Raw genomic sequence first — 25,921 nt, 5'->3', positions numbered from 1 at the left:
TCTTCCTTTTAAGATTTAAAAACATTAAAAAGCACTATCAACAACAGCAATAGTAGCCACTGTTCTAAGCATTTATTAAGTGCCAGGAATTTAGCTAAGATTTTTCCATGCATTATATATTATAATTATTATTATACATTTATAGCATTACAATGCAATAGGCATCATAATTACTCTTATGGTAAAGAAGCAGCAACAAAGAAGTTAGAAAAGCTGTCTAGGTCAGAGCTACTCTAGATTGCCTTGTATCAGGCCCTTATATTGCTGACCTAATGTAGAAAATTGCTTTGTAGCATTAAACAGTGTCAGTTATAGGCACCATAAAAATTTTTCAAGCAGTAAAACAAAATGAAACACCAAAACACTACTACCCTGCCACTTCAGCCTTTATCTGAAACAGTCACTTTGACTGACTGATTTGATGGATTATTTTTTACAGAGATTATTTCCCTCTATAGTCCAATCACTCATTTTGTAAACTGTTTGTAATACACTTAAAAAACTTACTGCCCTGAATATCTAGTACATAGTTACTTTATTAAAAATGAAATAAAACTGAAAAATGTGTGGAACTGGCAGCAACCTGTAGCCTGAAGGTGCAGCTATCCTGTTTCCCCTTTGGAGTTTATGACAAATGCCCACTGGTCTGAAGAAAAGCAAGACAGTGGAGAGAGTGCCGGATGAGGAATAGAGCACCCCAGGGTGCTCTTCTTCTGAGAACCCATTTGACTTTTTACCACATTTTTGAGCTAACAGTGCCTCTTTACACGTTTTGATATTTTAATCCAAGAATCTAAACTGAAGATCAGTAAAGATGTGAAGGTATTCTATCAATCACCTAATCACCCCCACACCACCCTCCTTTTTACTACATCAAATCCGTTAGGTAAGCCCAGTGTATCTTTTGATCTGAGTTTTTTACTGCAGTTATTAAAAAGGAACATTTAAATACATTAAGGAAATCAAGAAGGTACTGTGGTTGGTCATCGGTTACTTTAAAAACAAAAAAAAAGAGTCTGCAATTTAATTTTCAAGGCAGACATTCTGTTAGCACTGTACATTCTTAAAATAGTGCTTTTTCCTTTCAAAATCTTCGTTTGGCTAGTTATTTCTAAACTATGCTTAATTTAGCAATTAAAATTGAAAATATAAGGTAAAGAAATTTAAAATACTCAATATACAAGTATTAATAATTAAAATATAATAATTACATAAAATTAAATTAAATCAGAGATTAATTTGAGACTTTTCCCTTTTTCTAACATAAATGAGGCAATGAGGCTAAGCACTAAACATACCATCTTTGGTTTTATGCCTACTGAAATGTGAGTAATAAACAGACCCACTTTTATTGGCCACGTTATCTGAAACTGTACTAAAGCTGCTTCTTTTAAGACAGATGCTTACGTGCTGTAATTTGACCAGGGTTAGGGAAGAAAGGCATCTGAATTCTGTGCTAGGTAATGAAGCAGGCAGAGGAAGCCATTTAATGATGAGTCTGGACCACCTGCCAGTGCAATGGTTCTCAAAACGTCTCCCTGGACCAACAGCAACCACACCACTGGGAACTTGTTAGAAACTTCAGAAGCTCTGTGCACAGGGCCATTAATGTTGTGTTCAACAGGCTTCCAGAAGACTCTGAAGCCTACTCAAGTGTGGGAGCCCTGCTCAGTCTGCAAATCCACGTCTTGTCATCCAGCCCAAATCATGACACTGCATAAGTTTTTCTGTGCTGTGTTTTTACTTGTAACAGGATTAATAGTCAAGAAGATGGAGCCCAGGGGCCGGTGCTGTGGCACAGTAGGTTAATTCTCCGCCTGTGGCGTCGGCATCTCATATGAGCGCCGGTTCTAGTCCCAGCTGCTCCTCTTCTCTGCTATGGCCTGGGAAAACAGTAGAAGATGGCCCAAGTCCTTGGGCCCCTGCACCCACGTGGGAGACCCAGAAGAAGCTCCTGGCTCCTGGCTTTGGATCAGCACAGCTCTGGCTGTTGTGGCCATTTGGGGAGTGAACCAGCGGATGGAAGACCTTTCTCTCTGTCTTTCCCTCTCACTGTCTGTAACTCTACCTCTCAAATAAATAAATAAAAAACCTTAAAAAAAGAAAAAAGAAGAATGAGCCCAGACATTTCAAAATTTTAATAGAGGGGCTAGAGATGGAGGTCAACGTAAAAGACCTCTGGCCATGGGGAGTCACAGTGGTAGGGGAGTGAGAAGACTCAAGGATCTGCCTGAATGACGGGGTTTACCTAAATTGAGAGAGAAGAGGGTCTTCATATTATATGTGAAGGACTTGAACTCTGAGCAGGGGGAACTGCCCTAAATGAGGAGCATCAGGAAAATGACATAAAAGAAGACTTTAAAAAGGAAAGCAAGCAAATGCACGTATATACACGTATGCACCCAGGCATAGGCACCAGACGAAGGGAAGTCAGTGGCCAAGAGAAGGGGTGGGGGCAACTAGGACTGTTTTGTAGCTGAGTGTCCAACGCTAAAACAAGCCCCACATGAGAAGGAAACAGAGTCCCTTAAATTTCCAGGCACTTAAAAGCATCCTATGGCCATAGTAACATGCCAGCTACAAGAACTAAAATCATGAGAAGCATGCAGCAGCAAATGGTTATGTGATATACAACGCATTCTGATCCCGGGTAATACCACATGAAGGTATGCACACCAGAATACAGGGGACATCTGTGTGGGAAGTGCCCCTCCTCTACTGTGTCACCGTGGAAGTCACAATAGTGTCCCTGACCCAGACTCTGGGGCTCTTCTCACATAGGAGTCTGCCCTTCTTCTCCAGGGGTGACTGTCACAACTTTTAATTTCAGCCCTTGTCAGCTAGTTAGTCCTGAGGCTGGCACATGACTTTACACAATCTTGTTTTCTAGGAATGCTAATTTGAAAACAAAACAAAACAAAACTTCTCCTCTCACCTTATATTCACAAGAAGGCTGAAATTTCAAAAATAACTTTTAAGAAGCCAAGTGAAAGCACTTCGAGAACACAGGCATTTGAGAGCTAGGCTCTCATCCAAGTCAGTCACAAGTCTAGCCTCAAGGCATCTGCTAGCAGCAGAATGCTGGCTTTGCAGAGCTTCTCCCAGTACCCCTACATTCTGTAAGTATATAATGGAATTCACACCATTTTAACTGGATGTAAAGGAACAGAACAACTGTGAGGTATTTTATATGTAACAATTAATTGAGAACTTAAAAAGCAAAATAATCTGACTTAAAACAAACAAAAACCCTTGCCTAATCAACCAAAGCAAAGCTTTAAAGCTCTGATATTTTTGAGTGCTTCACAAAAGAACGCAGAATGAACAGGAATAACACAATAATTGGAACGCAGGAGAAAAAAAAGACATAGGTTCATATTTTCTATATAAAGAGGACCGGTCCTACTATCAATTAATTCCATGCCTCTATTTCTAAACAGCTAAACAAAGGGAAAGGTATCTAGCAGCCTAAATTTGAAACTATGTGGTAATGGAGTGAAATGAAGAATGTTTCTGACTGCCTGCATTAAGGAAGCTGATGCTGGTACTTATTCAGTGTTCTCAGATAAAAGCTGCTCTGGCTCAGGCCAGCACCTGTGGACAGCAGTTTTCCCCAAAGGCTTTATCCTAAGAATACCTTATAGACTCTGCCACGTGACAGAGGGGAGAAAACGGAAAAGAAGTTACCGTCTATGTTGAAAGAACAGGAATGGATAACAGCTGCTATCCGGAGTCTTATTTAGTGTAGGTCATGTTATAATTCCAATAACCTACACTGAACAGTTTCTACATAAACATATATAAGGGACTGCTTGTTTCACTCCACAGCGAGGTAAATATAACCAATTTTTAAAACATGGCATCTCTACTATCTAAACATATTCTGGAGCTCATCCAGGCAGTACAGAACTATCCTAATCCACACGGTACAAATTCTAAGATATGAAAACATTATAGTACCAAAATACCACTGTTCAGGCTAAATATGACTTAAAGATAGCATTTCTGCTAAGAGTGACAATTAGATATTGTTTTCTACTAAACTAAACTTTTGTTAAAGTACTAAAATTTCATGCTATTATGGAATAAGTCTCATTTATACAGTATTGAGTAATGTTATGCTATTGAGAGACATAAGGCAGGATACTATTTTTTTTTTTTTTTTTGACAGGCAGAGTTAGACAGTGAGAGAGAGACAGAGAGACAGAGAGAAAGGTCTTCCTTTTCCGTTGGTTCATCCCCCAAATGGCCGCTACGGCTGGCGCGCTGCGCCGATCCGAAGCCAGGAGCCAGGTGCTTCCTTCTGGTCTCCCATGCGGGTGCAGGGCCCAAGCACTTGGGCCATCCCCCACTGCCTTCCCGGGCCACAGCAGAAAGCTGGACTGGAAGAGCAGCAACCAGGACAGAATCCAGCGCCCCAACCAGGACTAGAACCCGGGGTGCCAGCACCACAGGTGGAGGATTAGCCAAGTAAGCCAAGGCAGGATACTATTTCTTCTTCCAGCTTCTGATAGGCTTTGAACACACAAAAAAGTTCTTTGTTTACTTTGGTGGAAACTTGGCAACCACCACTGTCACAAATAATCCAAGATGTTTCTACGTTAACTGTTTCCTACAACTGAAAGATCAGCCCAAAACTAGATTATACAATAATTTCAAAATAATTCATCACAGCACTGCTCATGTGTACCTCACCAACAAACTCAGTGTTGTCTTTGTTCTTCAAAACAGAAGTGGGCCCAATCCACAAAGAATCTATGTGATGCAGCCTTGTTTGTAGGCCATTTCACAAAGCATATACCTCAGTTTAAAAGCCAGAACCTTTGGCACAGTGGTCTACACACTGCTTGGGATGCCTGCATCCTTTATGGGATTGCCTCGGTACACGTCTGGGTTCTGCTCTGCCAATTACCTGTTAATGCACTTTAGGAGGCAGAAAGTGAAGGCTGAAGTAAGTCAGGCTCCTGCCAGCTATACCAGACCTTGACTGAGTTCTGGGCTCCTGGCTTTGGCCTAGCCCAGCCTAGGTTTTTGAAAGCATTTGTGGAGTAAACCAGCAGACGTGTCTGTCTCTTTCAAATAAAATCAAAATAAATTTTAAAAACCAGAAAATGTACACAGCACATTAAAAAATTAATAAAGACCATGAATCCCCCCAAAAAAACCAAAAACTCAACAGATTTGGTGTAATTTTAAAACCAGTACACTTAACAATTTTAAAGATTAGCATTATGAATGAGAACATTTATCCTTTACTCATTGATGTAAAGGCTTTATTTAATATATGAGGAAACAAAAGGGAAACCTGCTGTGAAGACCTACGTTCTGGCCGTGACATCCACGTACTGTCCCGGGCGAAAGTGAGCAGCATAAAGAGGAGTGCCTTTGGGAAAAGAAAACAAAGTCATGAAATTCATCAGAGAGAGAGGACGTCAGACATACACTATGCCCAGGAAGCTTTCTAGTCATCAGATTTGAAACACAGGAGATTCTCTCTGCAGTTATAAACACTGAAAACACTCAACAATGAAATGATTCCACTTGTATGGGCTGAAGAACAGTATAGCCCAGATACAGCATATGATGTTGGACTGGACCAAGCCTCCAGACCACACCTGCGGATGGCCAGTGCCCCTGAAGAGACCAAAGCTGTGCTGTCAGAGAAGGGTTCCCAAGACATCACAGAGCTTTTGCTGGTAATTACACAAGTCAGTTATTTCAGTGAATGACAATGTAACTGAAAAGATGTATTTCCTATTTTACATAAGAAAAACAGAAACAAGGGAATAACTAAAACTATGTTCAGGCTCAATGAGGAAACATAATTACTTGAACACAGGCACCTCATCTGCTAGGTAATAAGGCGTAGATGACCTACATATGAAGCCCATTACATTTCAGATTTTTGGTGAACTGGCCATCCTAGCAACAAAATATAGTTCTCTTAGTGTATGCCGAGATGCTGAGGACAGCAAAGAGTCTACCACTATAATATACCTAATTCTATACAGAGACACTTACAAAACTTGTATGTAAATACAATTTTAATTTAAACGTACTTGGGAATGGTATTTAAAATAATTTAAATTTTTTGATAATATTTTATTCATATATTTGGTATTAGCATATATGAAAACTATTCATGGATAAGAACAATTAATTAACAAACATTTATAAGATAGTTACAAATAGGTACTGATAGAAATGTACAAGTATAAGCATGGTCCCCGACTTCAAGAAATTTATTATTTAACTGAAGAATCACATTAACATCATCAAATAAAAGATTTTTTTTAAAAGCAGGAATCACTGTACTAGAGTATGTAATTAAAAGTTGATTTTAGCTAATTTATTTAATATAGGCAATGGAGTGCATAGGGTATTCTTCTTTAATGTAGGACCCAATCCGGATTCATATGAGTATAATGGTTGTATCTACATTGTCTGTATACATCAACACATCACATCATACCCATAATATATACAATTATGATTTGTGAATCAAAAAGTTAGTAATCTGAAAATACAGGAGAGTGATCACATTTCTCTGGGCCTGAACAATTTTAACTGCTGATCCCTGATCATTTTTGACCCACAAAAACAATAATTTGGGCTATAGCAAAAGTCAGTAAGAACTTAACTGTATCTCTACCCCAAACATGAACAAAGGGTTTACAAAAGCTGGATGTGTTAATACCAAAGTGAATATTTAAAACTGCTTCAGAACAAACTCTAAATTTAAAATGGAACATCCTTATTAGAAACCGTTCTGATACACAGTGGCCCAAGTACCTCTACTAATTTTTATACTTATTACCTTAACTTCACTTACTTTACTTTCAAGTTTCAAAACTGAAATTCAAAACATTTGACTGTCTTTCTCGCTAGAACTCCTGTTCAAGAGATCAGAGAGCTTTTCTAAAGTTCCAAAACATCAAAATGCTGTTATTTTATTATCTGAACCAGCACGATCAATATAGTCAGGTAAAATGTTTAGAATTTTTAAGCAAGAATCTGTACATTGGGGTGCTATGGCCAGCCACTGCCCCATTTCAGGCAGTATTTTCTCAAGTTCCTCGAAGTGAGTGTTCAGCTAGTCTTCCTTTACTGCCAACAGGCAATTTCAAATTCTAAAAGTCAGCGTTTTATTTGGAATGGCTTTTTCAAATGTGAAACTCTCTCTACATTAAAAACAAAAGTGTTCCTCCCTCTATCATAGAAAACAAAGAGTTTCCTACAGTTTTTTCACTTAAAAAAGACCAAGTCTTGTTTGTTCCTAGTGATTAAATCAGATGCAGTTTTATGTTTAAAAATAAGTGTTTGGGAGTTTGCATTTAGGACTCAGATTTTTTGAGAGGGCTGACATTAAACAAATCACATATTTGGGTATTTTTACTTCCCTCCTCTGCCCAACCCCAGATTACCTGGCTTAATTACAGCATTATCTGTTACATGAAAGATTTTAACTTTTTGTTTTGGTGGCAATCCAAGTTCTTGGTAAAACTCCAATACTGAGGTCGATTTCTAGGAGAAAAGCATATATAAGTAACACACTGAGCAGGAAGGGTGAGGCTGAATGCACAGAGATCCACACCAAGTTATAAATATCCCAGAGAACAGATGGAAGCCCTCCCTATTCCCCTACTGAACAAAGAGCACCTGGTTTCCCTGATTTAAGGGAGCTGTGCCCTGCTCACATCTGAATTCTGACAGGAGACTGTCTAGGAATATTAACCCCAGGAAATCAACTCTGTCCATTCTGAAGCCACTAAAGAGAACACAATAGGTCTCACTGAATGTTATGACCACAGACTTCAAAGAGAGTCCCAGACGTGGTCTGGCCAACTTCATTTTCCTGGTGAAACCTCTCAGGCGCTCCAAGGCAATTGCGTCACATTCTCTCCTAAAACCCTCCAGCTCTGGACCTCCTCCCTGATTGTGCTGATCCAACAGAAAAATCAAGGGAACGTCTTCATGCTCTGATCAGCAAATCAAACTTCCTGTGCTAGCACTCAATACTATTATCCTCCCTCCCACTCCTGGATGCACATGACATGCATGTGGTTAGCCTTTGGAAAATGCCAGGGCCAAAAGCCCTCCACTCAGATGCCAGGAATCACACTGATGGGGAACTGTTAAAAATTCACCCCAACCTTTCACCTACTTACTGCCTTTCTTCCTGAAATGGTCCCCACTCTCTTCTAAATCATTAATTTCTCCCTTTCCACTGGAACTTTCCTATCATATATGAACATGGCACAATAATTCATGCTATAAAACGAAACTCCTTGACCATATCTCAAGCCAGTATGTCTCTTCTTATAGCAGCACTCCTTGAAAAGACAGGCTGTAGATGGGATGGTTTGCAGGTGGGAGGGCAGTTATGGTGGGGGAAAAAACTGCTATAATCCCAAAGTTGTACTTTCGAAATTTGTATTTATTAAATAAAAGTTTTCTAAAAAAGAAAAGACCACTGTGTCTACTTTCTTTCCTCCCATTCTCTGAACCCACCTCAATGAAAGTCCTTGCCAAGGTAACCAAAGATCTCCACACAGCCAAATACACCAGGCAATACTCAAGACTAACTGGCTTCCAGTTACTACTCACTGCGTTCCCACGTAGTGAATGACTCCACACTTGTAACTTTAATTTCAGATGCCACTCTGGACTATAAACTAAGGTGTCAAGCTGCAATCATTACACCCACTTCAATGTCATACAGCCAACTCCAGCTTACTATGTCTGAAGCCAAACTTCCCTCCCAAACTCTTCTCCCTGCTCTTCCAAAGCCAACTGGCTACACCCTACCTCTGTCTGAGCCAACTCTCATGGTCACTCTTGACTCTTCACATCCCATGACCCATTCATCAGCAGTTCAATCCACACATGCCATTTAAAATACAGCTCACACTGACCTCTTAACACCTCACCCATCCTCAACCACTAACTTCTGCCTTGATTATATCAACAGCATCCTAACTGTTCTCACAGGCCGGCACGCCACTTTAAAACTCAGGCTGTGTCAATCATGTTTTGAGGGTGAGGTTCCCCTCTCACAGAATCAGTCAAGGTTTGTACAATCTGATCTCTCACTCCCTTACCCTGTTTCAGATAAAATCCCCTCCCTCCTGTTCTAAGAACACATCAAACAGTGGTCTCAGGTCCCTTGCTCATACTGCTTCCTCTGGAGTGCTTTCCTGCCAGATTTCTGCATGCCATGGCTGGTGTTACAGCCTGTGTTACCAGCATCCCCATCAAATTCCAGCTGCTCTGCTTCCATTCCAACTCCCTGCTAAAACCAGTGAATGGAAGATCTGTTTCTGTTTCTCCCTGCCACTCTTTCAAATAAATAAATTAAAAAAAAAAAAAAAAACAGAAAGAAAAAAGATTTTTGCATGACTGACCCCATTACTTATTGAGGTTTTCATCAAAACCCCAACTGACCTCTCCTGATTACTCTAGATAAAACAGCATTACTTTTCATCACTTGCCATCTTTTCAGTCTATCTTTACTCTTCAAAGCATTTAGCTCCCTTCATCTGACAATATACACATTTTCTATTACTTGAGCTCTTAAGCTGTTAACTTCTGCATCTCACCTCTAATCTCACCAAAATGTGCATGTCCTGAAGACAGGCTAGTCTGAGTTGCTGTTATATCCCCAGTTCCTGGAAGGTCCTGCTGTGTGTTCCTTTCCTCATCCCTATCTCTCCCCCCACCCCCACCGCTATTGTAAATATCAGCACAACCAACATCCTTGCAAATAAAAGCTGACTTCTTATTTCCTTATAACAACAACAATAATAATTATAATAAAATTACATATAATAATAATATAATTATATATAATAATTATAATTACTGTAATTAATATTATAATAATGTCCTGAGTCTTTTTAACAGTTAATTCTCAAGACTCTTGATATAAATTGCCTTAGGACTTGCCAGAATAAAAAAAAAAAAAACAACCCTGTGTCATTTTATATATTCTGATGTGTAGAATGTCACTTTTGTCAGAACACAAGGAACTTGTGTACATACCTTCCTGAGGTTCCCTCTCCCTCAACTTTCCTTCTAGCCATAAAGAAGTACCTGCAGGTGGGGCCGGCGCTATGGTGCAGCAGGTTAACGCCCTTGCCTGAAGCCCCAGCATCCCACATGGGTGCTGGTTCGAGACCCGGCTGCTCCACTTCTGATCCAGCTCTCTGCTATGGCCTGGGAAAGCAGTAGAGAATGGCCCAAGTCCTTGGGTCTCTGCACCCATGTGGGAAACTTGGAAGAAACTCCTGGCTCCTGGCTTCGGATCAGTGCAGCTCTAGCCATTGCGGCCAACTGGGGAGTGAACCATCGGATGGAAGACCTCTCTCTCTCTCTCTCTCTGTGTAACTCTGACTTTCAAATAAAAATAAATAAATCTTTAAAAAAAATAGTACCTGCAGGCCCCATGGGGCTGTGGTCTTCTATGGATGCATACCCATGTCAACTCTTACCACCCGTACCACCCTCTTGGCTTATACTTTCCTCCCCACCTTGCACCTCGAAAGCTCATTAAAAAATCTGCCAAATGCATGTCTTTAGTCCAAGTTCTAGTTATATTTCCTAACCAGCCTTGCCAGAGCACACTGCTCCTTCATTGCAATATCCACATCACCTTTCAAGTACCTACTTAACATGCTGTCTACCTGCTGGTCTTAGAGCCAGCCACAGTGGCAGGAAGGAATGGTGAAAAGAAACAGAAACAGGCACCTCCACAAGTGGCAGTGGTCTCTCCAAGTCAGCCCACCTTCCCACTTGTCAGCTCAGTCAATTCTTAACATGCAACATCCTGTGGTTGTGACCTCTATCTTCTAGTTTAGTTATCAGAAAATATAGGACTAAATATATAAACCACAACTTGTGGTAAGGGTGAACAAACCCACAAGAAATTAAACTGTTATGAAACTAAACCAATTGTAATCTGTAATCAGAAAAGCACCAACAGCATCAACTGAAAAATCTTAACCAACTCAGGATAACACTGATATACCATCCTTTCCCCAATTCCAATGGAGTTGTTGTCTACACAGTCACTTTACTTGCTAGCTTCCATTTAAAATGTAAACGGTTAGTACTTTTTGTAATTTAACAAGCAGTCTTTAAAAGATCTGGTTGGCATTGGTCTGCAGGCATAGAATGTTAATTTCCAGCTCAGTCCACTACCTACCTGGGCCCTCCAGCGGGTGAACATCAAATGTTGCAAGCTCTGACACCCACTGGAGATGGTTCATACCTCAGGGTTCCCTCAGGAAGCTAATCTTCCCTCCAAAGAGCAAGAACATAAACTGTAGTCATTTGCTCTCTTGTTTTTACCTCTACCTGCTGAACTCAGATTACTTGCTCAGCACATTCTGCCCAAGGCACCTTCTTTTCATCACCACTCTCTCCTTCTACAGCAAGGGCAAATACAAAAGTTTTCACTGAAGTATGGCTCCTTGAAATTATTTTCCTGATGTATCAAACTCAGATTTATTAAATTTTAGAACAGACTTTAAATTTACTTTTGACTTGCAGGTCTTCCATTTGGTGATTTAAGAAGCATATTATTTTATTACTACCAGTTTTTAAGTATACCAGGAAGCTTTCAAGAAAAATTCTTTAGTTTTTTGGTAATATAAAATAGCAAGAACATCCTAAGTAACTCTAGACTAAAACAGAAAAAAAATAAGGTTATAATATACTACATATACTTAAATTACCTTCCAGTTTTACTAAGATTGAATATTTTAACTTTTTTCATTTAAAATCAACATTTTATAAAACTAATAAGGTCTCAATCATGATAAAAGCGAAATGCTCAAGTTAGGTTAAAGCCAGAAGCAGGATAACAAATTATTTCTTTCCTCTCTTTTTTAAACTTCCATATGAATGATCTGAAAAAGCAATTTACAAGACTGACAGTATTGTCACACTTGGATAATCCCATCGATGAGGCTGCATTCCCCCCCCTTCAAAGTTCTCTGCAATTATCCTTCCCACAATGAAAACGCTTCCCTGCTCCCAAGATGAATTGATTTAATCAACTTTTAAGGCCACTTAACTTCCTTATTCTATAACACTGTGTACCAGTTTTTATTTATAATAAGGTACAAAAATAGCAAAGGCAAAGTTGTCTCATTTCTTGGAGACATAAATTCTTAACAGATTTAAAAACAACAATCCTAGCCCTTTTACAAGTAAGAGTTAATCAATTTTGCTTTTGAGTGTTTATTTGGTATCTTATATTCATAGATCTCACTTAAAAATACAAACTCTCTATAATCAATCTATGTGCAGTGCTTCCATACTTTTAGTTTTTAAAATCTCTTTCCTTTTCAAACAAAAATGCTCTACTTATAAGGAATTAAAAAACCCCACATTCACATCCCATTCTGAAGAAAGGTCATTTAGAGACAAAGCTTTGTCTTAAGATTTTTTTTTTTTTAATTTTTCTTGACAGGCAGAGTTAGACAGTGAGAGAGAGAGACAGAGAGAAAGGTCTTCCTTCCGTTGGTTCACCCCTCAAATGGCCGCTACAGCTGGAACTATGCCAGTCTGAAGCCAGGAGCCAGGTGCTTCCTTCTGGTCTCCCATGCGGGTGCAGGGCCCAAGCACTTGGGCCATCCTCCACTGCCTTCCCGGGCCACAGCAGAGAGCTGGACTGGAAGAGGAGCAACCGGGACAGAATCCAGCGCCACAACGGGACTAGAACCCAGAGTGCCAGCGCCACAGGCGGAGGATTAGCCTAGTGAGCCACGGCACCGGCCTTAGGATCATAATAAATGTTCTCTGGATCTAGAAAAACGATTATCTTGAAGAATCATGTAAGAAGGGTCTTTGTAGTGCTTCCTATGCTACACAAGTAAACAGAAGGTAGTTAAGATGGTCAAAAATCCACCGCAACCTCTGAATACAGTGTCCAGATGACTGGGCCATACAGCACATTCACTGAAGAGAAGAAAGCTACCAGAATATGCTAAAGAGAAAAACATGTGAGCCATAGTCTTGAGGATGGACGTGTCGCCTACAATTGCTGTAATATTTTAAATATTGGAACATGCTATCAGCATGTTCACAAAGTTTATCTATACTACATCTTCAGCACTAAGTAATATAGAGTAACTTAAACTGAGGTCTCAAGCACTTCCTTTTAATCACTGTGTTTACTTGAAACGTAAAATATTCAGAGAACCAATGTGAGTTTTTCAGAACTGGAAGAGAATTTAGAGACCAGCAAGTTCTGTTCTGTTTGTATGGATAAGAAAATGGATGTTCCAAAGGTGAGTGGAGGGAGCTCACAGTAGAGCTGAGGATCAGAACTCAGCTCTCTGACTCTGCAAACTGTCTCAGAGTTCTGAGGAAGCACTGTGCATAGATCCATTGGGGAAGAATGGATTATCCCAATAAAATGCTTGATTTACAAATATGAAAGCCATGAAGTCATGAATTGTACAAACTGGTAATGACAATAAAAATGATACTAGTCACTATAAAAACAAAGTATAATCAATTAGAAAACAGAGATATTTGCCAAACTAAAGATTCACATGAAGGCTGGTACATATTGACACATTTTTAAAATTCAAGTATTTGATAATTTTTTAAAAGTTTCCATAAAGGTGTCGTGCTTTTAATTACTGTGGAATTACTTGAAATCTTATTTGTTAGTCAATAAACTGTCAAGAATTAGTAGCAAGACAGATAATACTAAAAGCTTGAATAGAAAACAAATGGACCATGCTACCATATTACACAGAAATAGCTTCTCTAATACTTATGCAACAGGCTAGGTTAACAGGGCTTCAATGATTTCAATTACCACTTAATGACTGATCAACAGTTCTCAACTATTTACAGGACAACCAAACCTGGATGGATGTTCTCTGAACATCTCAAGTACATCTTTTAGTCTAGACTTCCTTTCCTTGTCCCTATCCAAGCTGATAGCCTCAGCACTGATCCAGTTGCCTATTTAGAAACCAGTCTAGGGGCCAGTGTGGCACAGCAGGCTAAGTCTTTGCCTATGGTGCAGGCGCCAGTTTGTATCCTGGCTGTTCCTCTTCCAATTGAGCTCTCTGCTATGGCCTGGGGAAGCAGTAGAAGATGGCCCAACTGCTTGGGCCCTGCACCCACTTGGGAGACCCAGAAGAAGCTCCTGGTTTTGGATCGGCCCAGTTCTGGCGGTTGCGGCCATTTGGCGAGTGAACCAGCAGATGGAAGACCTTTCTCTGTCTCACCCTCTGTCTATAACTCTACCTCTCAAATAAGTAAATAAAATCTTTTTTTTTTTTTTTTTTTGAGATTTATACAGATTTATTAGAGTCAAAGACCTCCAGCCAGAGTGGCATGGACAGGGGCTTCCAAGAGAGGCAAAAACCCAAAAAACCTTGTAGCACCAGGGTTTTTTTTTTAACTACAATTTCGAAGAGAAAAAAAAAAATCAGATTGGCATTCAGTTACCAGGTGAGGACAATACCGAAAGGACCTGATTTACAATCCTTTATCCTATCTGGCTTGCTCATGCTAAAACAAGAAACCATCCAGAACAGTGGAATAGGAAACTTGTTTTCACAATAAACTGTGAGCTCAAGAAGATGAAATCACCACTCCCTTGTTATTCTCATGGTAAATTTGGAGAATGGCAAGATATATTCCAAGTCCTAAGAGAAAAAAACCTGTCAGCCCAGAATATTATACCCTGCAAAGCTCTCATTTGTGAAGGAAGGTGAAATAAAGACCTATAACAAACAGAAATTGAAAGAATTTGTCACCACCCATCCAGCACTACAAAAGATGCTTAAGGATGTGTTGCACACAGAAACACAGAAACATGGTCATCACCACAAAAGAAGGTAAAGGAAGAAAATCTCTCAGTAAAAGTTCAAAGGAAATTCAAAGTAAAAAAAGGAATATTTTTTGAAAAATGGCAAAGCCGTTACTTATCAATAGCCACCTTGAATGTAAAATGGCCTCAACTCCCCAGTTAAAAGACAGAGACTGGCTGAATGGATTAAAAAACAAAACCCATCGGTTTGCTGCCTACAAGATACACGTCACCAACAAAGATGCACAGAGACTGAAAGTGAGAGGATGGAAAAAGATATTCCATGCCAACAGAAACCAGAAAAGAGCTGGTGTAGCTATCCTAATATTAGATAAAACAGAGAAACTGTTCAAAGAGACAAAGAAGGGCACTATGTAATGTTTAAGGGATCAATTCAACAGGAAGATGTAACTATAATAAACATATATGCACTTAATTACAGAGCACCTGGCTATTTAAAAGAAATATTAAGAGATTTAAAGGGAGACTTAATACAATAGTAACAGGGGATTTCAATACTCCACTTTCAGCAATAGACTCCAATACAATAATAATAGGGGACTTCAATACTCCACTTTCAGCAATGGAGAGATCAACCAGACAGAATAGCAGCAAGGAAACAGCAGATTTAATCAACACTATAGACCAAATGGACCTAACAGATATCAACAGACCTTTTCACCCTACAGTTGCAGAATGCAAACTCTTCTCAGCAGTGCATGGAACTTTCTCTAGGAATGACCACATACTATACCATAAAACAAGTCTCAGCAAAATCAAAATAATTGAAATTCGTTGGTAGAAAGAAACTAAAAATATTTTTACATGTTTGTGCTTGAGTTTGCTGGTCAAACAAGCTACACGGTGTTAGATATTTAAGAGATGTTTCCAAATCCATGTATTCTTAAAATTTATAGAAGGCACTGGACCTTCTGGTAAATGTTTTCATAAGTTGTTATTTAATGGCTGAAATTGCTTGCTAAGTTTTCATTTGATATTGTTGGTAAGCGATCTGGGGAGCCTGACTTTTCCCCTCATTTCTCTTTTCTTTTCAAGATGAGAAACTGATTCTAATACTGAAGGACTCTCCAGGATGTACAATTTGATCTTTGGATCTTATAAAAGGGATGGCTAACATTTTCTATAATAATAGCATAGCCAAAATGAGAGCTTAAATTACAATTTCAAACACTCTAGCCTGTGTTCTCTCACCACCACCACTACCACCACCACCACTACTGTACGCACGCGTGCACACACACACACACACACACACACACAGATAGTCCTTTACAGATCCTTGCCCCTTTCAATCCCAATGCAACTGTTTGGGTTCAAAAGGTTTTTTTCAATTCACTCCTAGCTGCTTAAAACAACCCCCTGAAAGTCCTCTTTCCACCAGATTTTTCAATTTTAGTTTACCAAGATAACAATTTTGTCAAGTTACTGTCCTGCTTAAAAAACTGAGAAAACTCTTTAAAGTCTACTGGATGAAGTCTAAGTACCTTTCCATTCTACACTGTCGGACACCCCTTCACCACCCTCCCCCAGCCTGCACCAAACAATGAGGTGCAGCCACATCTCAGTTCTCCATCACAGCATGTTAGTAAAATGGCACAGTCTTAACTATAGCACAATCTACACCCCAAACACCATCCTAGGCTCTAGCCCCCGCCACCACTGCTGGAAGCCAGGTGACCACGTGGCCCAACCACTGGTGTCAGCTCTACCCCCACCCTAATGAGATTCGGTGCTCCTACTTCCCTGCCCACCCCCCAGCAAAGTTGTAAGAGGACTTGTTCCTGAACACATGGCTCTCTTTTCTCTCCATCTCCTGATCTCTCTTGCTCTCTCTTACACTCTCCTTCTCCCTAATTTCTCTCTTTGCCCCAATAAACCCTTTCCCTTACTCTGGTGTTTGGTGTGTTTTGTGGTGGCCTTACACAGCACACGTATACACATACACACATATGCTGCCGCGTATCTGCACAGGCCTTTCCCTCTGAGCCTGCTTGTAATACCTGATCTCCCTTTGGTCTCCTCCCTGTGAAACCTCATGGGATGCAGGATTGGCCATCTCTGGTTCTGTTTGTTGGATTAATACAATATTGGGATGACTAATTTATTAGTATATTTTCTCCACTAAACTATGAGTTCCCGGAGGGTGGATATCAAGATAGTTAAAGAAGTAAGGCTCTGTGGTCTGTCACTCTGCCTCTTACCAGCGGATGGACCTGAGCAAGTTAATTAACACTTCAACCTCAGAGGCTAAAAAGATCACATAGGCAGTATAAAAGGCTTAATGTTTAGGTACCTAACATGTAGTAAATGCTCAATAACAGTTAACTATGACAAGGAAATGGAGTAGTAACAGACACACAAGATGCACTTGCTAGTTATGACAGCTGGATAGTGGAAGTTATATCCTTTTGTTCACATTAATTTCAAAAACAATTTACAACAAAAATTTTGTCTTAGAGATAAAAAATACGATCTAGTAAACCTAAAGACATTTCATTATTTGTTATCATTACCGTTTCTAGGAAGGCTTCCCTTGTTTTTTGTCATTCAAGAGGGGATATTAGTTGGTCAAATTTTTCAAATTTAAGCAACCAATTCAACATTCTTTCTCCCAAGGACTGAAAGATCCTTCTAAAACATACAAATTAATCATCACATGCTCTTAGTGTCAAGAGTTGAAACAACTATCCACAACAGAAAGGAAAATAAAACATACACTCAATAACTAACCAGGCAAATCTGAATAAGCTCATTTAATCCTTGTGAGTAAGTAAATAGCATTATTATCTCCATCTGACAGAACAAACACTGTAGTCTCACTAGGTAAAGTCATGTGTTCCAGATGTGGGCTGACGGCTGGAACGCACTCAAGTCTCTCCCACTCCAGGGCAATAAGCTCTGTGGATGGCTTCCCTGTAGAGCTCACCTCACCTCCCAGACAACAAGCTCTGTGGACAGCTTCCCCATAGAGCTCACCTCACAAACAGATAAAGTTTCTGGCTGAGCTCTATTCTAAAAAATACAAAAGCATTCAGAGCTGAAATTAATGAAATGTTCTATTCTAGGACTGAAAATACAGCCTTACCCGGAAACGTGATACAGTTTTTCCTCCTACAGTTAGGGCTGCCATTTTTCCGTTATGATTTTCCTTCGACGTGTATTTTAAGACATGACAGTCTTGTACCTAAAAAAATAAATACAAAAAAATGAGCACATGTCCAGATACATTTTAACACTACACAAGAATCACATAGAGGCCCTGGCACAATTAGGAATTTTCTGAAGTTACTTATATCATTAACCCTCTAATACCACTCACACACTTAAAATATACAAATAAACCTTTACCTTTAGAAAACTGTCCTACACAACATACAGGAAGGCACACAAAACATAAATATAGAACACAATGAGCATTTATAAAGAAAATGTACATGTAACCACTATCTGGGTCAAGAAGTAGAATCCCCAAAGTTCCCTGCATTTTACCCCAGACAAGCAACATCAGCACCCCAGAAACATGGTAAGATGCAGATTCTCAGGTACCACCACAAACCTACTCAATCAGCATCTCTGTGTTTAGGCTCTCCATGTGATTGTGAGGCTCAGCAACATTAAAGAAACATTGCCCTAGAAATAACTTGACACTTAGGGTAATCACTTACTTGTCTTTACAATTACTTCCTTCCAAGGTATTGCTCAGTAATGTGCCTAGTGTTTTGTACTTTATTTACTTATTTATTTTTTGAAGATTTATTTATTCGAGAGGCAGAGTTTGAGAGAGAGGGAGAAACAGAAAGGTCTTCCATCCGCTGGTGCACTCCCCAAATGGCCGCAATGGCCGGACCTGGGCCGATTCAGAGCCAGGAACTTTTTCTGGGTCTCCCACGTGGGTGCTAGGGCCCAAGCACTTGAGCCATCTTCCAATGCTTTCCCAGGCCATTAGCAGGAAGCTGGATCGGACGTGGAGCAGCCAGGACATGAACCTGTACCCATATACGATGCTAACACTACAGGCAGAAGCTTAACCTACTACAGCACAGCACTGGCCTGCTTTTTGCTTTAAACTTAACACAAATGGAACGCAGGTATATGCACTGTTCCACATCTTACTTCTTTCAATCAATATTATATATGTAAAGTTCATTTGCACTGCTGTGTGTAGATCTATTCTGTCCATACCCATTGTTGTCCAGCAGCTCATTATATGAATATATCAATCACTGAGCCATTCTGCTGCTGATGGACATGTCTTATTTCCTGTTCTGGGGTATTCAGTATGATGCTGCTCTAAACAGTATGGTATAGGAATCCAGGTGTACACTTCCTCAATTCTAGTAATAAGTAACATTTGGCAGATTTGAGAGCGCAAGGTTCACCTACATCAACTTTATCACATACACTAAACTGTTTTCCAAAATCGTTGCACCAATTGACAATTCTACGACCTACCACTGAGAGCTCTTGAAGTTCCTCAGTTTTTGAAATTACTGTCCTAGACTTGATCATTTAGAACCAATAAACATTTACTAAGGCCTTATGGGTGCTCTGTACTTTATCAACACTCTAAGCATTTATGTGCATGTGATTATTTTAATCACTATCACCTGTCTAATCAACTAATTCAAGACTAGAGCTCCAAAGACTGAGTTATTCAAAGTGATCTTTCTATAACAATAATGAAAGCAGTGGGTAACATTTACTGAGCACTTGTCTTTTTTCTAAGATTTATTTATTTGTAAGGCAGAATAATTGGGGGACAGAGGAGAAGAGGGAGAGAGAGAGAGAGAGATCTTCCATCTGCTGATTCACTTCCCAGACAGCCATAACAGGTCAGAGCTGGGTCAGGCCAAAGACAGGAACCTGGAACTCCATCTGGGTGTCCCATGTGGGCAGCAGGGACCCAAGCACTTGGGTTATCTTCCACTGCCTTCCCAGGCACATTAGTAGAGAGCTGATAGGAAGTGGAGCAGCTGGGACTCATACTGGTGCTCATATGGGATGCTGGCGTCACAGATGGCGGCTTAACCCCACTGCAACACAACACTCCTCCCTTGACACTGTTTCACAGCACAACTTCATTTCATACAATCCTCACACTAACTTTGAAGTGGGACATAATTTTTTTTTTCTTTAATAAAAGAATACATCTTTTACAGACAAGGTGTACTACTTCAATACGCATAGTTAGGGCCCACCACTGTAGCATAAGCTGCTGCCTGGAATGCTGGCATCCCAAATGGGTGCCAGTTTGAGTCCTGTCTCCTCCACTTTTTTTTTTTTTTTTTGACAGGCAGAGTGGACAGTGAGAGAGAGACAGAGAGAGAAAGGTCTTCCTTTGCCGTTGGTTCACCCTCCAATGGCCGCTGCTGCAGCCGGCGCACCGCGCTGATCCGATGGCAGGAGCCAGGAGCCAGGTGCTTTTCCTGGTCTCCCATGGGGTGCAGGGCCCAAGCACCTGGGCCATTCTCCACTGCACTCTCTGGCCATAGCAGAGAGCTGGCCTGGAAGAGGGGCAACCGGGACAGAATCCGGCGCCCCAACCGGGACTAGAACCCGGTGTGCCGGCGCCGCAAGGTGGAGGATTAGCCTATTGAGCCACGGCGCCGGCCCCCGTCTCCTCCACTTTTGATCCAGCTCCCTGTTAATGTGCCTGGGAAAGTAGAAGATGGCCTAACTGGGCCCTGGCACACCCAGATGCTCTTGGCTCCTAGCTCTGACCTGGTCCAGGCCTGGCTGTTGTCCGAGGACTGAATCAGTGGTTGGAAGAATTCTTTCTGTATTTTCCTCTTTCTAACTCTGCCTTTCAAACAAATAAACCTTAAAAAAACAAAAACAGTCCGGCGCCGCAGCTCAATAGGCTAATCCTCCGCCTGTGGCACCGGCACACGGGGTTCTAGTCCCAGTCGGGGCGCCGGATTCTGTCCCAGTTGCCCCTCTTCCAGGCCAGCTCTCTGCTGTGGCCCGGGAGTGCAGTGGAGGATGGCCCAAGTCCTTGGGCCCTGCACGCCGTGGGAGACCAGAATAAGTACCTGGCTCCTGGCTTTGGATCAGCATGATGCACCGGCTGCAGTGGCCATTGTGGGGTGAACCAAAGGTAAAGGAAGACCTTTCTCTCTGTCTCTCTCACTGTCTACTCTGCCTGTCAAAAAAAAAAAATCCATAAATGGCAGGAACTGAATTGAGTCATCACCTGCTGTCTCAGGATGCACATTAGCAGGAACCTGGAATCAGAAGCAGAGCCGATTCAATTCCAGTCACTCTGATATAGGAGATGGCATCCCAACTGTATAACTGCTAGGGTAAACGCCTAAGCCTTGGGCCTACATTCTCAATCACAAGACTATACCTCATCTCAATGAACAAAATATTACCTCCTCTGGTTATCAGTATTAATACTGATAGTAAAGAGATCAAAACTGTAATCTGGAGTTGAAAGAATTCCATTTATGAAGACAATATGGGACTGAGACTTTTTTCCAATCATGAATTAAACCAGCAGACCTGTGAGAAGCTGGGTTATACATTTCTTTCATTGCCCTAGTTATCTCAATAATAGTATCAGAAAGCCACCGCTCATGTAAGAGTCAGAACATGCTGAAACTATCAGAAGAAAAAACTTTTAACATTTTTCATGTTCAACATAATCCTTTTCTTTACCATACAGTTACATGTTTCAAGATACAAATATTGTCCGTTACAATTTGCACACAAAATTTTGGCACACACTCAAAGCCCTCTACATTTTCCATTTCTTTCTCACCTGAAGTAGTGTGACCACATGCCTATGACCATCCTTCGTCCATAAAGGCATCATGCCCAGCTTCAGGGCAATAAGGCCAACTCTAGAAGAACCTGGCAATTAAAACAAACCAATGTTAACTAAAGCTTTTTCAGTATCTACCAATACGAAACAGCAGTCTTTCCTAAGATTAGATTTCAGTTAAGGAGCAGGCATATAAGAAATCTGCTAATGTATTCAGAGAAGGAAACAAAACTGCTGCTTATAGATCTAATGCCATCAAACACCCCTGGGATAATATATTGGTGCTCAATAACTACCTGTGAAATGATCAAATATAACAGAATTACACAAAATATGGTTATCTTCTGGTATTAGTGGAGGGCAAGATATATCCATCATTATGCTTTCCTATTATCAATTTATACTAATATCATAATTAGAAAGTACCTATCACTCAAATTCTTTTTTTTTTTTTTTTTTTTTGACAGGCAGAGTGGACAGTGAGAGAGAGAGACAGAGAGAAAGGTCTTCCTTTTGCCGTTGGTTCACCCTCCAATGGCCGCTGCTGCAGCCGGGCGCACCGCGCTGATCCGATGGCAGGAGCCAGGATCCAGGTGCTTTTTCCTGGTCTCCCATGGGGTGCAGGGCCCAAGCACCTGGGCCATCCTCCACTGCACTCCCTGGCCATAGCAGAGAGCTGGCCTGGAAGAGGGGCAACCGGGACAGAATCCGGCGCCCCGACCGGGACTAGAACCCGGTGTGCCGGCGCCGCAAGGTGGAGGATTAGCCTATTGAGCCACGGCGCCGGCCCCTATCACTCAAATTCTAAGAATAGCTAAGAGATGCCACAGGTGGTCATGTTGCTAACATAGGAGTATGTCAGTTTCCAACATGATATTTAGATTTGTTAAATAAATTGGTAACATCGCTCCACTAAGAGCTTTTGGTCACTATCAGCATAATCTCCACTCAGAGGCCACACACTCAAGAGGAAAGGCTTTTTCCTTCCTGGTCTGGCCACACATGGATTTAATGTCTTAACAGACACAAAGAGCCAATTCTGGAATTCTGCTTAATAAACTCAGAATACTAGAGCATCTCAACTGACACATCCCCATAACATGTTATAATTATACCATACTCTCCCATCCTTTCTTCCTGGACTTATTTTAAAACTTTTTATCTGTAGGAAACAGTATTTGCAGAATGATTCTCCTTTCACCTACAAAATACCATCGCAAGGTCTTTATTATCATCATTCACTAACAGGCTGGGAGGCTGGAAACAAACTTGCAAACCAACTCCTCCCCACTCTCCCTATACACTTCAGCCATGAAAAACAAACTCAAGAGATGATAAATGTTCATGATTTTCTATGTGTCCAACCTCACAGTAATTAGGAGATGAGGATTCATCAAATACAAAATAACCACCTGGTTCCCAAGGATGTAGAGGCCAGGGTTCATCTTTCAGAGGAGACAGTTTACTTGCTAACTGGGCTTTATCTTCGTCAGAGACCAACTGCTTGACAAACGGGACATTTTCTTCAGAAAGATGTTCATCCCACCAAGTACCACTCTTGCCATGGAGACTTCGGACAAAAAGCCAGATGTCTGTTCTGTAAAAACAATAAAGAAATAAGCCAACCCTCAAATCAAAAGGATCCCCTGCTTTATGCAGGGAAGGGAGGGCCCATACACTGGAAAGCAGGCAAGGCCTCAGGAAAGTGGATTCTGCACCAATTTCCACCCCCCCTGACATTTCTTACAATAATAACGGGGCTCCCATTTCAACTATTAATGGTCACATTGGAGGAAAAGTTCTCAGTCTTCTCCACTGGGGCAGTCAGATTCCTAATACCCATTTGAATGTGATCTTTACAGTTTTACAAACAGAGGAGGTGGCAGGAGGAGGCATGTTCATCCTCCCAGCAGCGACAAGGCCTCGCAGAGAAGTGAAGGAACCTGGTGTAGCAAAGTTAAAAGATCCGGAAGAGATAGAACTTCTGTCGAGCCACATCAAGAAAGACCTCAGCGGGAGGAGGGCAGAAAGCTGTGGGGTTGCTGCACGAAGGGTAAGAGTAGAAACGCCTTCTGCAGTCTATTCCGCTTTTGCAGTAAGGTGGATCCGGTTTAGAGACACAGTTTCCAATCTGTGAGTCGAGTCGCCTGGGACACTTAAGCTTCACTTGTAAACCATGTGACAGCAGTTTGCTCACGCGACGCTACACCAGCTAAGGCGCCTAATACATGTAACGGAGCTTTTAGTGCACAGGAAGGTCTTCAAAACGTTCATGGAAAAATACCTCTTACGAAGAAATTATGCATGGGCTTAAAATTTTTCCACTCCAAGAAAAACAAGCCTTGGAAGTGCCCTCGTAGTACCACGCTCGCTAACAGGCCCTTAACACGTTGCTTCCTGAAGTTAACACTCCTAGTCTTTGCGTCCTACCTCTGGGCACCCAGGGTAACGTCCCCGCGCCAGGGCTGCCCCTGATCAAAGCCGCAGCTGTGCAGGCAGCGCACCCCACAGCCCGTGTCCCGCTTGCACCCACCTGCTCCCGACGCGCGGGGCGGCAGCCAGGCCGCCTGCGCCGCAGCCCAGCACCCGGGCGCCAGCCCGCGCCAGCTGCCTCCAATCCCGCATGGAGCCGCCAGGGAGGGTTCAGCTCGCGATACCTCCAAGCGCCCCGCTGCTCTGCTTTCAAAACGGTTTCTCCACACCACTACCACGCGTCTGCAGCAGCCTTCGAGAATCGCCGAACCGCTCGTCCTCCGCCGCCCTCCGCGACGGGAAGATTGACTTCGGCGGCACTTCCGGTCCGTGTAGCAAAGAGGTCCGGGCAATTAGAGTTCCGCCTCCGAAAGTGTCCCACTTTGGTTCCGGGTAATGGGTGAGGTGGGCGGAGACTGGCAAACCTCTCCACTGGTAAAGTGGAAGAGGGTGTAAGCACTGTGAGCAATGAAGATGAACTCGGGACAGGATTCCAAAAGAAGCTAAGAAAAGGGAAATCCCTTAAGTAGTGCTCACTCTGTGGCAGCTCATTGTGCAATGCAGCGCTTGATAATATTGTATTGGTTGCTCCTCAAAATAGTCCTGAAAGGAAATTGTCTTTTGTTGCAAATGAAGGAACACCCTTAGAATTTAGGTGCTGGTGCCAAAAAGGTACATCTGGCGGATGGGAAGAATGGCGCTGAAACAAGGCTGGCATGTGTTCACAATAGACTATGGCCAAGAGGTGATGTGTGACTTCCAGGGCTGGGTCATGAAAGACATTGCTGCTTCTTAGTCTCTTGGGTTGTTCTCCATGGGAAGAGTGTGCTGAAGACATTCACACAGCTCTGTGGGGTGGCCCATATAAAGAGGAACCAACTTGCCAGCCCTGAGTAAGCTACCTAGGAAGTGGATCCACCAGCCTCAGTTAACCTTTCGGATGACTGCGACTCGTGAAATACTTGTGCATGAATCACCCAGTCTAGAAGCTTATGGATTCTAGACTGGGATCAATTGCAGAAAAAAAACTGATCAATGTTGTTCTGTCCCTAAATTTTAGGGTGAGCTGTGGTGCAATAATAGACAGCCAGTACTTGTACACACAAACTCTAGTCCCAGTCCAGCCTAATCACTACATATGTGCCTTGGACATTCACTCCACTGCTTCAAAAGCCCACTTCTTTACTTGTCAGACAGGTGTTTCTAGATATTCAGAAATAACTTAAAACTTTAGCTGCTTCGATTCCATCCTTTTACTAGAGCTATGAATAACCTGGCTTAAGAGATCCAGGCAAGGTGGATCTGCATTATGGTGTAGTGGGTTAAGCCACCATCCACAATGCCAGCATCCTGTATGGGTGCTGGTTCAAGTCCCAGCTGCTCCACTTACGATCCAGCTTCCTGCTAATGCACGTAGGAAGATGGCCCAAGTGCTCCAACATGGGAGACCCGAATGAAGCTCCTGGCTCCTGACTCCTGGCTTTGGGCTTGTCCAGTCCCAGTCTGGCACATTGCAGTCATTTGGAGAATGAGCCAGCAGATGGAAGATTTCTCTCTCTTCCTGTCTCTCTGTAACTCTGCCTTTCAAATAAATCTTAAAAAAAAAAAAAAAAAAAGATCCAGGCAAGCATGAATTCCTAAGTACTACTGCTACTTATCCCCAAATCTTTGCTTTGTTTACCCTTCTATTCCCCTCCACTACTGCTGCAGATTACTTAAGAATGGACTTCTCTCTCTGTAACCCTGTCTTTCAAATAAATAAAATAAATCTTTTTTAAAAAAGAATGGGCTTCATTAAAGAAATATGTCTTAAGGTATAATAC

General features: G+C 41.6%; 1 protein-coding gene across 1 annotated transcript in view; it reads right to left on the bottom strand.

The window, feature by feature from the left end:
* Nucleotides 1-24,445, bottom strand: part of MRPL3 (mitochondrial ribosomal protein L3) — a 44,163-nt gene extending 19,718 nt beyond the window's left edge. Inside the window, exons 1-6 of the mRNA XM_002722066.5 lie at nucleotides 24,160-24,445; nucleotides 23,039-23,223; nucleotides 21,624-21,715; nucleotides 17,946-18,044; nucleotides 7,425-7,524; nucleotides 5,323-5,383 (exon numbers count right to left, since the gene is read on the bottom strand). Of these exons, the coding sequence (XP_002722112.2) occupies nucleotides 5,323-5,383; nucleotides 7,425-7,524; nucleotides 17,946-18,044; nucleotides 21,624-21,715; nucleotides 23,039-23,223; nucleotides 24,160-24,251 (629 nt within the window). The 5' untranslated portion in view covers nucleotides 24,252-24,445. The remainder of the gene's footprint in view (nucleotides 1-5,322; nucleotides 5,384-7,424; nucleotides 7,525-17,945; nucleotides 18,045-21,623; nucleotides 21,716-23,038; nucleotides 23,224-24,159) is intronic.
* Nucleotides 24,446-25,921: the final 1,476 nt, after the last annotated feature.

The sequence above is a fragment of the Oryctolagus cuniculus genome, chromosome 4 (assembly GCF_051225735.1).
Source record: "Oryctolagus cuniculus isolate XC-2025 breed Fujian yellow rabbit chromosome 4, ASM5122573v1, whole genome shotgun sequence".
NCBI lineage: Eukaryota > Metazoa > Chordata > Mammalia > Lagomorpha > Leporidae > Oryctolagus > Oryctolagus cuniculus.
Note: the sequence above shows the minus strand (reverse complement) of the source record. Positions and strands in the feature narration are given on the sequence as shown.